Here is a 16,308-nt window from a genome sequence, read left to right as displayed (position 1 = left end):
TTTTGAGACAGAGTCTCACTCTGTTGCCCAGGCTGGAGTGCAGTGGCACGATCTTGGGTCACTGTAAGCTCTGCCTCCTGGGTTCACACCCTTCTCCTGCCTCAGCCTCCCAAGTAGCTGGGACTACAGGCACCTGCCACCAGGCCCGACTAATTTTTTGTATTTTTTTTCCAGTAGAGACGGGGTTTCACCATGTTGGCCAGGATGGTCTCGATCTCCTAACCTTGTGATCTGCCTGCCTCGGCCTCCCAAAGTGCTGGGGTTAACAGGTGTGAGCCACCACGCCTGGCCAAGACTTCATTTCTTAACAAATAGGGCCAAGTACAATGGCTCATGCCTATAATCCTAGCACTTTGGGAGGCCAAGGAGGGCAGATGGCTTGAGGCCAGGAGTTCGATATTGGCCTGGACAACATGGTGAAACCCCATCTCTACAAAAAAACACAAAAATTAGCCAGGCAAGGTGGTGGTGGCCTGTACTCCCAGCTACTTGGGAGGCTGAGGTAGGAGGACCACTTGAGCTCAGGAGGTCGAGGTTGCAGTGAGCTGAGATTGCGTAACTGCACTCCAGCCTGAGCAACATGGTGATACCTGTCTCAAAAAATAATAATAATGAATAAAATGCAATTTATTTTAAAGTGTAACTTACATTTCCCTTTTTAGCCTCTGTAAAAGGAAAAACCATTGCTCTTCCTATTTCCTCAATCTCTTTCCACTTTACCACCTGAAAAATTTAACTTTATAAAGCATGACAGCAAAGCTACCTCCTCCATAACACTTTCCTCTAGCTCTCTCAGCCTAAAGTGAATTTCCCAACCTCTTAACTCCTAAATGAAGTTGTTAATGCCTTGTGTAGAGCATACATTCCATCTCACATTATGGTTAGTTGCTGTATACGATTAGACGTTCCTTAAATAGAGAAACCGTTTCTTATTGACTACAACCACAGAATGCTCTATCCTCACTGCTCATACTATAAACCCCTATGGTTCTAGGTCCTGCCCAAAACATAACTGGGTGGTATGGACACCGTATTGCCTTACTGAACTGTGACATTTTGGGGATTAGGAACTTTTGGCCAAGCGGGTGACTCACGCCTATAATTCCAACACTTCATTTATTTTGAGATGGCGTTTTGCTCTTGTTGTCCAGGCTAGATGCAATGGCACAATCTCGGCTCACCGCAACCTTCGCCTCACAGGTTCAAGCGATTCTCCCACCTCAGCCTCCCAAGTAGCTGAGATTACAGGCACGTGCCACCACGGCCCGGCTAATTTTGTATTTTTAGTAGAGATGGAGTTTCTTCATGTTGGTCGGGCTGGTCTCAAACTCCCTACTTCAGATGTTCCACCCACCTTGGCCTCCCAAAGTGCTGGGATTACAGGCGTAAGCCACTGCGCCAGGCCTCATTTTTTTTTTTTTTTTTTTTGAGACGGAGTCTTGCTCTGTTGCCCAGGCTGGAGTGCAGTGGCACTATCTCGGCTCACTGCAACCTCTGTCTCCCAGGTTCAAGCAATTCTCCTGTCTTAGCCTCCAGAGTAGCTGGGATTACAGGTGTGCACCACCACACCCATCTAATTTTTGTGTTTTTAGTAGAGACAGGGTTTTGCCATGTTTCCCAGGCTGGTCTCGAACTCCTGGGCTCAAGCAATCCACCCACTTCAGCCTCCCAAAGTGCTAGGATTATTGGCATGAGGCACAGAGCTCCCAACACTTTGGGAGGCCAAGGTAGGAGGATCACCTGAGCCCAGGAGTTCAAGACCAGCCTGGGCAAAATAGCGATACCCCATCTCTACAAGAAATAAAAAAATTAGCCAAGCCTGGTGGCACGCACCTGTGTTCCTAGCTACTCGCGAGGCTGAGGTGGGAGGATCACTTCAGCCCAGGAACCCAGGAGGCTGAGGCAGCAGTGAGCCCTGACGGTGCCACTGCACTCCAGCCTAGGTGACAAGGCAAGACTTCATCTCAAAACAATTTTTAAAAAGTGAGCTTGCTTACCTTTCCTATGTCTCTCAGCACCTTGCTTTCGAATTTTAGCTATCATTTTTACAGATCTTTTAACAAAAAGGCTGCTTTAATTAACGTTAACATACATGGCATATAACAGGATCCTTTTTCCCAAGGGCTTTACAAACCTCTAGAGTCAAATGTGCCTCACTATCAGCACAAAAATAAATGGTGTCAACTGGGTGTGTTGACTCACGCCTGTAATCCCAGCACTTTAAGAGGCTGAGGCAGGCAAATGACCTGAGGCCAGGAGTTCGAGACCAGCCTGGCCAACATGGTGAAACCACATCTCTACTAAAAATACAATAATCAGCCTGGCGAGGTGGCTCACAACTGTAATCCCAGCACCGTGGGAGGCCGAGACAGGTGGGTCACTTGAGGCCACGAGTTCGAGACCAGCCTGGCCAACATGGTGAAACCCCCATCTCTACTAAAAATACAAAAACTAGCCGGCTGTGGTGGCGCACGCCTGTAATCCCAGCTACTCGGGAGGCTGAGGTACGAGAGTCATCTGAACGTGGGAGGCGGAGCTTGTAGTAAGCCGAGATCACGCCACTGCACTCCAGCCTGGGCAACAGAGCTAGACTCTGTCTCAAAACAAACAAAAATGGTGTCAAGACTCTCAGACGAGTTGATAATGGAGTAAGGCCTATATGTAAATAGCGCCAAAGACTAAGCAACAGAGATGGAAGAAGCAAGCAGGGAGGCAGGAATAGTTTAGTCGTGGCAGTTTTAGCTTAGTCCACTTATATAAATGGTTCTTTAGGGTAGTACATGGAGCATCCTCATTTCCAAACATTGAACTGAGAGCTGTGCAAAATAACCACAAGTCTCCAACTATGCCCCCTTAATTATCCCTATCATGTAAGGCTCTTTTTTTTTTTTTTTTTTGAGACGGAGTCTCGCTCTGTCGCCCAGGCTGGAGTGCAGTGGCGCGATCTCGGCTCACTGCAAGCTCCGCCGCCTCCCGGGTTCACGCCATTCTCCTGCCTCAGCCTCCCTAGAAGCTGGGACTACAGGCGCCCGCCACCACGCCCGGCTAATTTTTTTGTTTATTTAGTAGAGACGGGGTTTCACCGTGTTCGCCAGGATGGTCTCGATCTCCTGACCTCGTGATCCGCCCGCCTCGGCCTCCCAAAGTGCTGGGATTACAGGCGTGAGCCACCGCGCTAGGCCCATCGAAGACTCTTGTTCCTATCCATCACTAAACTTCCTGGTCCTCTTCCTTCAACCCCTGTTAGTCAATGGTTGAAATTTTGATTTGGTAAAAAAGCTCTGGCGAAAACCAGTAAAAGGGGCACGCGAATCAGGTCTCGGGGAAGCACAGAGGTAGCCACTAGAAGGCCCGAGGTGCTCATGGAAAGAGCTCGAGCCCGGGAGCCCAGGCGCTCGGAGCCGCCGTTACGTAACCGGCACCCAGAGCCTCTGAAGACCGGAAGGCCCCGCTCAGGCCCCGACCCCGCCCCGGCCCGGCAGCCGGTAGGTGCCGTGCGCAACCCTCCGGAAGCTGCCGCCCCTTTCCCCTTTTATGGGAATACTTTTTTAAAAAAAATTAGAGTTCGCTGACGCCACCCCGTAGGACTGGCCGCCCTAAAACCGTGATCAAGGAGCTCCTCGCCACTTCTCACTTCCGCTTCCTTCCAGTAAGGAGTTGGGGTCTTCCCCAGTTTTCTTGCCAGGCGGCGGCGGCGACGACTGGCGATGTTTGGCCTCAAAAGAAACGCGGTAATCGGACTCAACCTCTACTGTGGGGGGGCCGGCTTGGGGGCCGGCAGCGGCGGCGCCACCCCTCCGGGAGGGCGGCTTTTGGCTACGGAGAAGGAGGCCTCGGCCCGGCGAGAGATAGGGGGAGGGGAGGCCGGCACGGTGATTGGCGGAAGCGCCGGCGCAAGCCCCCCGGCCGCCCTCACGCCAGACGCCCGGAGGGTCGCGCGGCCGCCGCCCATTGGCGCCGAGGTCCCCGACGTCACCGCGACCCCCGCGAGGCTGCTTTTCTTTGCGCCCACCCGCCGCGCGGCGCCGCTTGAGGAGATGGAAGCCCCGGCCGCCGACGCCATCATGTCGCCCGAAGAGGAGCTGGACGGGTACGAGCCGGAGCCTCTCGGGAAGCGGCCGGCTGTCCTGCCCCTGCTGGAGTTGGTCGGGGAATCTAATAGCTCCAGTACGGATGGGTCACTACCCTCGACGCCGCCGCCAGCAGAGGAGGAGGAGGACGAGTTGTACCGGCAGTCGCTGGAAATTATCTCTCGGTACCTTCGGGAGCAGGCCACTGGCGCCAAGGACACACAGCCAATGGGCAGGTCTGGGGCCACCAGCAGGAAGGCTCTGGAGACCTTACGACGGGTGGGGGATGGCGTGCAGCGCAACCACGAGACGGCCTTCCAAGGTAAGGGGGTTCATTAATCGCCAAGGCCTCACTCCCTTTTTTCCATCTCTCCCTGGACTCACCCGCCAGGGGTGGGTGGAAACCGAAACGAGTCCGTGTTGAAACGTGTCTCATCCTATTCCTGAAGCCAGAATGAATATTCTGGCCTTGAGTCATTGTTTCCGCCCATCTTGATTCTTTTGGAAATGGCAGTTCTTGTTCAAAGACCGGAAAGGGTGGGATGTCAATTCTAAGTGGGGTCGGCCTGAGTTCTATAAATCCCGGTAGCGACTTTCCCGCCGTGGGTGGGCAGGCGAATCTTGCGCGGGTTTAGACAAAGGAGGCCGTGAGGACCTGCATGCTTTTCTTTCCCAGGCATGCTTCGGAAACTGGACATCAAAAACGAAGACGATGTCAAATCTTTATCTCGAGTGATGATCCATGTTTTCAGCGACGGCGTAACAAACTGGGGCAGGATTGTGACTCTCATTTCTTTTGGTGCCTTTGTGGCTAAACACTTGAAGACCATAAACCAAGAAAGTTGCATCGAACCATTAGCAGAAAGTATCACAGACGTTCTCGTAAGGACAAAACGGGACTGGCTAGTTAAACAAAGAGGCTGGGTAAGTTTTCCTTAAGGATGAAAGGGGCCTTGGAGTTGGAAGTAGAATGAAGGATTTTTTTAGAGAGGTGGGGATATCTAAAGGTTTTTATGACGCACGGCTGTTTGCAGGCTCTAACTAAAGGACCATTGTTTATTTGATAATGATTTAAGTAGTGGATTCTTAGAGATAGTGGTATGGCGGTCTTGAATTGTATCAAAAATCTTGGTTTTCTCTAGGCTATTTTTTGGTCCAATTCAGTTGAATACTCTTCAGTGGATTCAAACCATGAAGAAATAAGTCACTAGGGGAGGATAGCTGAAATACATTCCTAAGGCGCTCCCTGTTTTAATTGAGAAGATACGGGGTGGACCTTGCGTTTTAAACAGAAACCCAGATCTGATGCAGGATGTACTTAACTACGTTGAGAAAAACTGATCTTCACAGTTGAGATGTTACTGAAATATTAGGTGGTGGAGATTTGAGAATAAGTGTTTTAGTCTTTTACCTCATGGGAACTCTGGAAGTCCTTTGGTTTGGATAAATCCTAATATGACCAAGATAGTACTGTAAAATGAAGTTTAACTATCATGGGTGCCCACTTAAGAAACTGAAGAACTTAGAAATGTCTTTTTTTTTTTTTTTTTGCCCCAGGGTGAATAATAATTGGTTTACTATTGTTTTAGGGGGAATCCTTAGGTATTTTAATTTACCTTCTTTCTGGATAGTAGTGTTGTTAAGAGAGCAGAAACCCGTACTTGAAAATGTGCTTTTCTTTTTTTGTTTTGTAGGATGGGTTTGTGGAGTTCTTCCATGTAGAGGACCTAGAAGGTGGCATCAGAAATGTGCTGCTGGCTTTTGCAGGTGTTGCTGGAGTAGGAGCTGGTTTGGCATATCTAATCAGATAGCCTTACTGTAAGTGCAATAGTTGACTTTTAACCAACCACCACCACCAAAACCAGTTTATGCAGTTGGACTCCAAGCTGTAACTTCCAAGAGGTGCACCCTAGCAACCTAGCCAGAAAAGCAAGTGGCAAGAGGATTATGGCCAGCAAGAATAAATACATGGGAAAAGTGCTCCCCATTGATTGAAGAGTCACTGTCTGAAAGAAGCAAAGCTCAGTTTCAGCAACAAACAAACTTTGTTTGGGAAGCTATGGAAGAGGACTTTTAGATTTAGTGAAGATGGTAGGGTGGAAAGACTTAATTTCCTTGTTGAGAACAGGAAAGTGGCCAGTAGTCAGGCAAGTCATAGAATTGATTACCCGCCGAATTCATTAATTTCCTGTAGTGTTAAGAGAAGCACTAACAATGCCAGTGACCTGTGTAAAAGCTACAAGGAATAGAACTATGACTGTAAGCCTCAGTACTGTACAAGGGAAGCTTTTCCTCTCTATAATTAGCTTTCCCAGTATACTTCTTGAAATAGAAAGTCCAAGTGTTCAGGACTTTTATACCTGTTATACTTTGGCTTGGTTTCCATGATTCTTACTTCATTAGCCTAGTTTATGGCCAATAATACTTGATGGAAGACTCAGTAATTAGTTATGAATATGGATATCCTCAATTCTTAAGACAATTTGTAAATGTATTTGTAAAAATTGTATATATTTTTACAGAAAGTCTATTTCTTTGCAACAATGAGAGTATCGAATTTACATTAGTTTTTTTCATACCCTTTTGAACTTTGCAACTTCCGTAATTAGGAACCTGTTTCTTACAGCTGTTCTATGCTAAACTTTGTTCTGTTCAGTTCTAGAGTGTATACAGAACGAATTGATGTGTAACTGTATGCAAACTGGTTGTAGTGGAACCAATCTGATAAACTATGCAGGTTTAAATTTTCTTACCTGATTTTGGTAAGTATTCCTTAGATAGGTTTTTCTTTGAAAACCTGGGATTGAGAGGTTGATGAATGGAAATTCTTTCACTTCATTATATGCAAGTTTTCAATAATTAGGTCTAAGTGGAGTTTTAAGGTTACTAATGACTTACAAATAATGGGCTATATTCATTTGAGTTCCTTCCATTTGACCTAATTTAACTGGTGAAATTTAAACTGAATTCATGAGCTCATCTTTAAAGCTTTTACTAAAAGATTTTCAGCTGTTCCGAATGGAACTCGTTAGCTGTGTGCATATAAAAAGATCACATCAGGTGGATGGAGAGACGTTTGATCCCTTGTTTGCTTAATAAATTGTAAAATGATGGCTTGGAAAAGCAAGCAAGTCTAACCATGGTGCTATTATTAGGCTTGTTACACACACAGGTCTAAGCCTAGTATGTCAATAAAACAAATACTTACTGTTTTGTTTCTATTAATGATTCCCAAACTTTGTGTCATATTTTTGCATTGGCATCTTTGGATTTCAGTCTTGATGTTTGTTCTATCAGGCTTACCTTTTATTTCCTGTCCTTCCTTGAAATTGCTGCTTGTTCTGCTCCCTCAACAGATATTTATATCAAGTCCTACAGCTTTCCCCTGCCATCCCTTTCTAGCCCTTTTAGATTTTGGCACTGTGAAACCCTGCTGGGAACCTGAGTGACCCTCCCTCCCTGCCAAGAGTCCACAGACCTTTCACCTCTCATGAACTTTATCCTGTTAGCAGGTGGTAATACCATGGGTGCTGTGACACTATAACAGTCATTGAGGGGTGGGAGGAAGTCCCTTTTCCTTGGACTGGTATCTTTTCAACTATTGTTTTATCCTGTTTTTGGGGAAAATGTGTCAAAAGTCCCCTCAGGAATTTTCAGAGGAGGGAACATCTTACGAGGCTTTCTCTAAATTTAGTTTCCTTTGTATATGAGTATGCTCACTTACATTTACAGAACGAGGTGAGCTGTGTTAAACCTCAGTTTAAAAGCTACTGATAAACTGAAGAAAGTGTCTGTATTGGAACTAGGGTCATTTGAAAGCTTCAGTCTCTGAACATGACCTTTAGTCTGTGGACTCCATTTAAAAACAGGCATGAATAAGATGACTAAGAATGTAATGGGGAAGAATTGCCCTGCCTGCCCATCTCAGAGCCATAATGTCAACTTTGCTAGAGCTATTTTTACCTATGTATTTATCGTTCTTGATCATAAGCCACTTATTTATATCATGTATCTCTAAGGACCTAAAAGCACTTTATGTAGTTTTGAGTATTAATCTTAAGATCTAGTTACGGTAACTAAAACAGCCTGTCTCCCAAATCCAGTGGAAACAAGTGCATAGATGTGAATTGGTTTTTAGGTGCCCCACTTCCCAATTCATTAGGTGTGACTGTGGAAATACAGACAAGGATCTTAGTTGATATTTTGGGCTTAGGGCACCCCAAGTGGTTTGGGAAAGGAGGAGGGGAGTGGTGGGTTTATAGGGAGAGGAAGAGGCAGGTGGTCTAAGTGCTGACTGTCAGCTACATAGTTCAGGCAAATCCTCCAAAAGGGAAAGGGAGGGGCTGCTTAGAAGGATGGCGCTCTCAGTGACTACTTTTTGACTTCTGTTTGTCTTAAACGCTTCTCTCAGGGAAAAACATGCAGTCCTCTAGTTCATGTGCATTCTGTGGGGGTGAACACCTTGGTTCTGGCTAAACAGCTAGTACTTTTGATAGCTGTGCCAGGAAAAGGACCAACTACAAATTAATGTTGGTTGTAAAATGTAGTGTGTTTCCCTAACTTCCTGTTTTTCCTGAGAAAGAAAATAAATCTTTTATTCAAATACAGGGTGTGATATGGGTCTTTTCTCATCGACGCCTCTTTTCCTTCCCCCTCTTAGGCAAACCTTTTAGAGAAGTCAGCTGAGCAAATATGTATAGGTGAATTCAAAGCAAAAGCCTCACAAAGCTGATTTGCCTTAGAGCAAAGGACAGTTCCTTTCTTCAATTCAAATTAGAGGTGTTGGGTTTTTAATTAAATATATTACTGCTGTACTTGGAGGAGTTCCTAAACCTCTAAGTAAAAAAATCAAAAACCTTCTGGAAAAAAAAAAAATCATGTCTTGATTGATTTATTTATTTTTTTGAGACGTGGTTTCCCTCTTGTTGCCCAGGCTGGAGTGCAATGGCGTGATCTTGGCTCACCACAACCTCTGCCTCCCGGGTTCAAGCAATTCTCCTGCCTCAGCCTCCCAAGTAGCTGGTATTACAAGCATGCGCCACCACACCCGGCTAATTTTGTATTTTTAGGGTTTCTCTGTGTTGATCGGGCTGGTCTCGAACTCCCGACCTCAGGGGATCTGCCCACCTTTGCCTCCCAAAGTGGTGGGATTACAGGCGTGAGCCACCGTGCCCAACCTGTGTCTCGGTTTTTTGAATCACCAAGTGTTGGTTGGTTTTGTTTTGAGGCAGAGTCTCACTCTGTCGCCCAGGCTAGAGTGCAGTGGCACAATCTCGGCTCACTAACCTCAGCCTTCTGAGTAGCTGAGATCACAGGTGCCTGCCACCATGCCCTGCTAATTTTTTTTTTTTTTTTGAGATGGAGTCTCGCTCTGTCGCCCAGACTAGAGTACAGAGGCGCGATCTCCGCTTAGTGCAAGCTCCACCGCCTCCCGGGTTCACACCATTCTCCTGCCTCAGCCTCCCGAGAAGCTGGGACTACAGGCGCCTGCCACCATGCCTGGCTAATTTTTTTTGTATTTTTAGTAGAGACGGGGTTTCAGCGTGTTTGCCAGGTGGTCTCAATCTCCTGACCTCGTGATCCGCCCACCTCGGCCTCCCAAAGTACTGGGATTACAGGCATGAGCCACCGCACCTGGCCTGCCCGGCTAATTTTTGTATTTTTTAGTTGAGATGGGGTTTGCCATGTTGGTCAGGCTAGTCTCGAACTCCTGACCTCAGTGATCCACCTGCCTCAGCCTAAGCGCTGGGATTACGGGCCTGAGCCACCGCGCCTGTCCTTGATCTTGAGGTAAGAGGGTACTGTACAGCAGTTACTCTATCATAACACCTAAATAATACGTAAAAGTTTTGATGGAAGTATCTTGGGAGCAGTGCTTTTCCCCTTCCATTTTCCAAAAGGAGATAAAAAGAAGCCAGTCCATTTCAGAAACCCCTATCCTGCCTTTATTTTCGGGTACCTTGAAAGCAAGCTAAATCACCATGGAAATGTGAGGTTTGCATACTTGGTTTTAAGCCTTGAGCACCAGATGCTAATCAGGCAGTCAGGATTCTATGCCTTCCTGCATTCAGTTGCATTTCTATTTAAAAGCACGTTTTGGTTTGGAAGCCCCTGTCTGGAGCCTAACTACCAAAGGGCAGCAGCTTTTTGTATCATTACAAAGAAAGCTGTGTAAGTGCACTCCCAAGCCCAAGCCTTGGCCTGAGTTAAGTTAATGCTATTGCTCCCGTTGATGTGCTATGATGTGAAGCCGTTTCTGGTACAGTGTTCTTTGCTCAGCACCTTAAAAACTTGGATTTAATAGTAACTGGGTAACCTTAATCACTAGTCAGAATAATCAACACTTCGCTTTATTTGACATAACCAGACTTTCTCAGTTCCTGTTTTGTGTCTAGAGCAAGGTCTTCATATTGTTCTCGTTCACAAAATTTTTATTTAAAACAGTTGTGACAGCTGAAGCATTTTTACAAAATTAAAGTGAAATAACTTGTACAACTGGTGTGTAGCATGGCTCCAGCCGGATGCCCAAAGCACTAGCCATTAATTGCTGGAGTTCAGATGATCAGTTGAGTCTCCATCCTAGTTTTTACTTCACTTGTTCAGTCATTATGGAACTTTGTTTCTAGAACCCTGCCACTCTTAAAAGGCTTCTCAGTTTCAAAATCGAAAACAATTCTCTTCCTCTTAGTTTCAAAGTTGTTACACTGTTATCTTACCTATGTGAAGTATGTGGAAAGTTGGGGGCTGGGGATTTTCCTCCAGGTGGATTAAGAAACAGCTCTCTGGTCTGGGCTCCATGGCTCATGCCTGTAATCCCAGCACTTTAGGAGGCCAAGGTGAAGGGATCACGAGGTCAGGAGTTCGAGGCCAGTCTGGCCAACATAGCGAAACCCCATCTTTACTAAAAATACAAAAAAATTAGCTGGGCATGGTGGCGGGCGCCTATAATCCCAGCTACTTGGGAGGCTGAGGCAGGAGAACCACGTGAACCCGGGAGGAACCCCAGAGGCGGAGGTTGCAGTGAGCTGAGATTATGCCACTGCACTTCAGCCCGGGTGACAGTATGAGACTGTCTCAAAAAAAAAATAAAATAAATACATTTCTGGTGCGGTGTCTCACGCCAGTAATCCCAGCACTTTGGGAGGCTGAGGTGGGCGGAACACGAGGTCAGGAGATCGAGACCATCCTGGCTAACACAGTGAAACCCCCATCTCTACAAAAAATACAAAAAATTAGCCAGGCGAGGTGGCAGACACCTGTAGTCCCAGCTACTCAGGAGGCTAAGGCAGGAGGATAGCATGAACCTGGGAGGCGGAGCTTGCAGTGAGCCAAGATTGCGGCACTGCACTCTAGCCTGGGCAACAGAGCTAGACTCCGTCTCAAAAAAAAGACTCAAAAAAAGAGGCAGGGCGTGGTGACTCACGCCTGTAATCCCAACACTTTGGGAGGCCGAGGCGGGCAGATCACAAGGTCAGGAGTTCGAGACCCCCCTGGCCAATATGGTGAAACCCCATCTCCACTAAAAATACAAAAATTAGCCAGGCGTGGTGGCGGACGCTTGTAGTCTCAGCTACTCAGGAGGCTCAGGCAGGAGAACTGCTTGAACTTGGGAGGCGGAGGTTGCAGTGAGCTGAGATCGGGCCACTGCACTCCAGCCTGGGACAGAGCGAGACAATGTCTCAAAAAGAAAAAAAAAAAAACTCAAAAGATGACTGGGGAATAGTTCAAAATAAACATGACAACTACACGTCAAAAAGCTATAAAGGACATGGGGACATTTGCGGAAATTTATGGATTGTATGTTAGTACTGTATCCATGTTAAATTTCTTGAGTATTATACCTTGCTTTTAGGAGATGTGTGCTAAAGAATTTATGCATAACAAATCCCATAATGAGAAGGCAAACATGGCTAGATGTTAAAGTTTGCGATCTAGCTGGGCGCAGTGGTTCATGCCTGTAACCCCAGCACTTTGGGAGGCCAAGGCAGGCAGATTGCTTAAACCCAGGAGTTTGAGACGAGCCTGGGCAACATGGTGAAACTCCATCTTTACAAAACATTAAAAAATGAGCTTGGCATGGTAGCACATGCCTGTGGTCCCAGCTACTGGGGAGGCTGAGGTGGGAGGAGCTCTTGAGCTTACGAAGTCGAGGTTGCAGTGAGCTGAAATTCTGCCACTGCACTCCAGCCCGGACAACAGAGTGAGACCCTGTCTTAAAGAAAAAAAGAAACACACACAAAGTTTACGATCTAGCAGGAGTTGTAGACATGGACAGAAATAATTAGAAGGCACTGTTCAAAGCACCCTAGGGCTGGGAGAAAGCAGGGCGACAATTTCTAGATGTAGAGGGTGGTAAAGAAGGCTTCATAAGAAATGTGAGGTGGGACCTTAAAAGATGAGTAACAAGCCCGGGCGCGGTGGCTCATACCTGTGATCCTAGCACTTTGGGAGGCAGAGGTGGGTAGATCACCTGAGGTCAGGAGTTCGAGACCAGTGTGGCCAACATGGCAAAACCCCGTCTCTACTAAAAATACAAAAGTTAGATGAGCGTCATGGTGCACACCAGTAATCCTAGCTTCTTGCAGGGCTGAGGCTGGAGAATCATTTGAGCCCGGGAGTTGGAGGTTGTGGTGATCCGAGATCGCGCCACTGCACTCCAGCCTGGGCAACACAACGAGACTCACAAAAAAAAGATGAGTAAGAAACATGCACCAAAGCATGAAATTGGGAAAGACCCTCTGGGTGTATGGAGATGAGAGGAGCAGGGATGGACTGTGTACACAATTTTCTTATCATTCCATCTTCCTTCCCTGCCTTCTTTCTTCGCTCATCGCTCTTGGTCGGTGAATACTGTATGTCTTCAGTTGTTCCCATCTCAAGCCTTATATAAAAATATCAGAGCCAGGCACAGTGGCTCATGCCTGTAATTCCAGCACTTTGGGAGGCCGAGGCAGGCAGATCACCTGAGGTCAGGAGTTCGAGAATAGCCTGGCCAACATGGCGAAACCCCAGATCTACTAAAAATACAAAAAAATTAGCTGGGCATGGTGGCTCATGGCTGTAGGCCCAGCTACTTGGGAGGCTGAGGCACCAGAATCACTAGAACCCGGGAGGCGGAGCTTGCAGTGAGCCGAGATCACACCACTGCACTCCAGCCTGGGCAACAGAGCGAGACTCTATCTCAAAAAAAAAAAAAAAAATTGGCCAGGCACAGTTGTACGCACCTATAGTCCCAGATATTCTGGAGGCTAAGGCAGAAGAATCACTTGAGCCCTGGATTTCAGGGCTATAGTGTGCTGTGTTGATCTGGTGTTCACGCGAAGTTCTGCATCAACATGGTGACTTCCTGGGAGTGGGGGACCACCAGGTTGCCTAAGGAGGGGTGAACCTGCCCAGGTTGGAAATAGAGCTGGTCAGAACTCCTGTGCTCATCAGTAGTAGAACTGCACCTGTGAATAGCCACCGCCCTCCAGCATGGGCAGCATAGCAAAACCCTGCCTCTTAAGATAAAAATTGGAAAACACTGGTAGGGAAAAAAAGGCTCTTTGGTCTAAATAAGTCTGGATTGGGTATACATGACACACAACTGGATGGATTGTGTTTATTTAGGAAGTAGAAAAGACTAAATTGCTTCCTATATCATGTTAAAGTGGTGACCCTAAACACACAGTCTCAGGATCACAGCCATCTTTGAATCTAGACTGAAGGAGCTGGCATTAGCAGGCCTGGTTTGAATAAAGTTGCCCTTTTAAGAGCATCACCTAAGACAGGTCACTGGAGCCTCACTGTTCCTTCACCCTCTAGGTTTTACATAGGGAAAGGAACCAAGGTTTTGCCTAACAGCACTATGCTGTCTGTAGAACAGAATTTTAATAAGTGCTCCCAAAAGTTACTTAACTGGAACCCCAAGATACTGAATGGTGGCTTCCACTCTCCCTGATCCTGTTCCCGTGGGAGACTCAACTATTGCTATTCCCATCCTGATTCAAAAAACCAGTTTGCTCTAGCTGCCCAGACTTCCCCACAGGCTGCATTCTTGCCCATGAGCTCATTGTTTTGGCTTCTTTGCCTGTATAAATCTACTGCCAGTGCCAGAGGTCTCAGCCTGGGGCCCCCTAACTAGCTGGGGCTGCATTCCATTCAGAATTTCACCACCCCCACTTGGTGTGCTTCCCGCCCTCATGTGGTCACATGTGTATGTTTACTCAAGTTAGCCTGGGACAAGGTGTGCTGGGATAGAGAGCCAAGGAAGCAGAGAAGGAAAAGAATGTTTAACTGTCAGGTTTCATCCTGGATTAGATTTCAGTAAATATGCTTTCAGTTCTGTGCCTTAAAAAATGATAATTTTCTTGTCTGGTAGGAGGAGCTGGTTTTGAAAATTTTGCTATACATTTCATAGTCTACCCTACTGGGCTGGTTATGACTCTCAGGTATTCATATTTGAAGAGGAGAATGCAGTTAATTCTCCCTGGGAAACACCGCATTCACATGCATTTTATTCCTGAAGCTCCCAAGCCCAGATCTATCAGGCCTGCCTTTCTCAGCTCGCACCGCCATCCTTTAGGTTGCCTGGAGCAATTCCCACCGTCTCTGGCCCTTGGTGGAAATGGGGGGAGGGGAGACAGCTGGCCTGCTGCAAGGGAGCAGCTGTTCGGTTTCACTGCTTTGTTACTGAACTTTCCTGAGGGGAGGGTACCTTGTTTATTTCCTTTTGCATGAGAGCCCAGATCTAAGGAAAGTGGGGCACACCTCAGGTGAAGGGCTCTGGAAAGAGCATTTCTCTTACTTTGCAGAGTTTTGGATTAATACTAAATGTTTAAGTGGTATACTCCTTTCCTCCACCCCCCTCTTCTTCATCTGTAAAAACAAAACCAAAAAACAAAACTGCAGGCTGCGGCTGTGGGAGGTGACCTTTTTTCATTTCTCAGAAATCCCTCATGAGGCAAAGCAGAGAAACAGAAAGAGGGAAACAACTTTGTGTCAAAATGAGGTTGTGTGTGTGTGTTTTGAAATGAGGTGGCTTGTTGTCAGCTTTAAGGAACAACAGCTCTGCAGAGGAGCCTGGTGATGGCGGGGAGGAGTGCTGGGCTACCTGCTTCCTTGCCCCTTGCCCCACTTCAAAGCTGGGTAGTGGGGTCAGGTATGAAACAGGATGGAAGTCTCTGTATCTTCCCTTCCCCATCATGAACAATGAAAGGTATATCAGTGCTACTGTATGAAAGAAAAATTTGACCAGTCACCGTGGCTCATGTCTGTAATCCCAGCACTTCGAAAGGCCGAGGTGGGTGGATCACCTGAGGTCAGGAGTCTGAGACCAGCCTGACCAACATGGCAAAATCCTGCCTCTACTAAAAATGGATGTGGTGCTGTGCACCTGTGGTCCCAGCTACTCGGGAGGTTGAGGCATGAGAATTGCTTGAACCTGGGATGCAGAGGTTGCAGTGAGCCTAGCGTGCTGCTGCACTCTAGCCTGGGCCAGTGAGACTATGTCTCAAAAAAAAAAAAAAAAAAGTAAATGCTTGTGGCTTACCATTATACATAAGCCTATGTTTGTAAGACAGTGTACCTTACCAACAAAGACCAGGAAAACTGTCATTTCCTGGACCCAGGAAAATTGGCAAGGCGCAGTTGCATGCGCCTGTAGTCCCAGATAATCTGGAGGCTAAGGCAGAAGAATCACTTGAGCCCCGGAGTTCAGGGCTATAGTGTGCTGTGTTGATCTGGTGTTCACGCGAAGTTCTGCATCAACATGGTGACTTCCTGGGAGTGGGGGACCACCAGGTTGCCTAAGGAGGGGTGAACCTGCCCAGGTTGGAAATAGAGCTGGTCAAAACTCCTGCGCTCATCAGTAGTGGAATTGCACCTGTGAATAGCCACCGCCCTCCAGCATGGGCAGCATAGCAAGACCCTGCCTCTTAAGATGAAAATTGGAAAACACTGGTAGGGAAAAAAAGGCTCTTTGGTCTAAATAAGTCTGGATTGGGTATACATGACACAAAACTATCATGAATTTGAAAGCATTTTTAATTTTTTGAAAGTTTGAAAACGTTTAAACAGAATTTTAGCTGAAAAGTCCTGAAAGATATTTGAAAAAAAAAAACAGCAAAAACACTTAAAACTATCCAAGGTTTGGGCTGTGCACAGTGGCTCACGCCTGTAATCCCAGCACTTTGGGAGGCCAAGGCAGGCGGATCACTTGAGGCCAGGAGCTCAAGACCAGCCTGGCCAACATGGCAAA

The 16,308-nt window shown here is 46.9% G+C and overlaps 1 protein-coding gene across 5 annotated transcripts; it reads left to right on the top strand.

The window, feature by feature from the left end:
* The first annotated feature begins 3,446 nt into the window (after positions 1-3,446).
* MCL1 (myeloid cell leukemia 1) lies at positions 3,447-8,675 on the top strand. Of its 5 annotated transcripts, none has more exons than XM_011937790.1 (4): positions 3,497-3,815; positions 4,272-4,392; positions 4,747-4,994; positions 5,765-8,675. In XM_011937790.1, the coding sequence occupies exons 1-4, from the start codon at positions 3,708-3,710 to the stop codon at positions 5,879-5,881; spliced, it is 594 nt and encodes a 197-aa protein (XP_011793180.1). In that variant the 5' UTR covers positions 3,497-3,707; the 3' UTR covers positions 5,882-8,675. The 5 variants fall into 5 exon arrangements, with proteins under 5 accessions (XP_011793177.1, XP_011793176.1, XP_011793178.1 ...); XM_011937789.1 differs by having other exon boundaries at positions 3,632-3,731; positions 3,922-4,392; XM_011937787.1 differs by having other exon boundaries at positions 3,447-4,392; positions 4,930-4,994.
* The last annotated feature ends 7,633 nt before the right edge of the window (positions 8,676-16,308 follow it).

Source organism: Colobus angolensis, unplaced genomic scaffold, assembly GCF_000951035.1.
Source record: "Colobus angolensis palliatus isolate OR3802 unplaced genomic scaffold, Cang.pa_1.0 Scaffold169, whole genome shotgun sequence".
Classification (NCBI taxonomy): domain Eukaryota; kingdom Metazoa; phylum Chordata; class Mammalia; order Primates; family Cercopithecidae; genus Colobus; species Colobus angolensis.
This window is presented reverse-complemented; position numbering and strand designations above follow the sequence as displayed.

Bases quoted from the DNA above. Each gene is read 5' to 3' on its own strand.
- MCL1 (XM_011937786.1), top strand. From the start codon at position 3,708: ATGTTTGGCCTCAAAAGAAACGCGGTAATCGGACTCAACCTCTACTGT. The intron at 4,393-4,746 runs GTAAGGGGGTTC...TTTCTTTCCCAG, and splicing joins CCACGAGACGGCCTTCCAAG to GCATGCTTCGGAAACTGGAC. The intron at 4,995-5,764 runs GTAAGTTTTCCT...TTTGTTTTGTAG, and splicing joins TAGTTAAACAAAGAGGCTGG to GATGGGTTTGTGGAGTTCTT.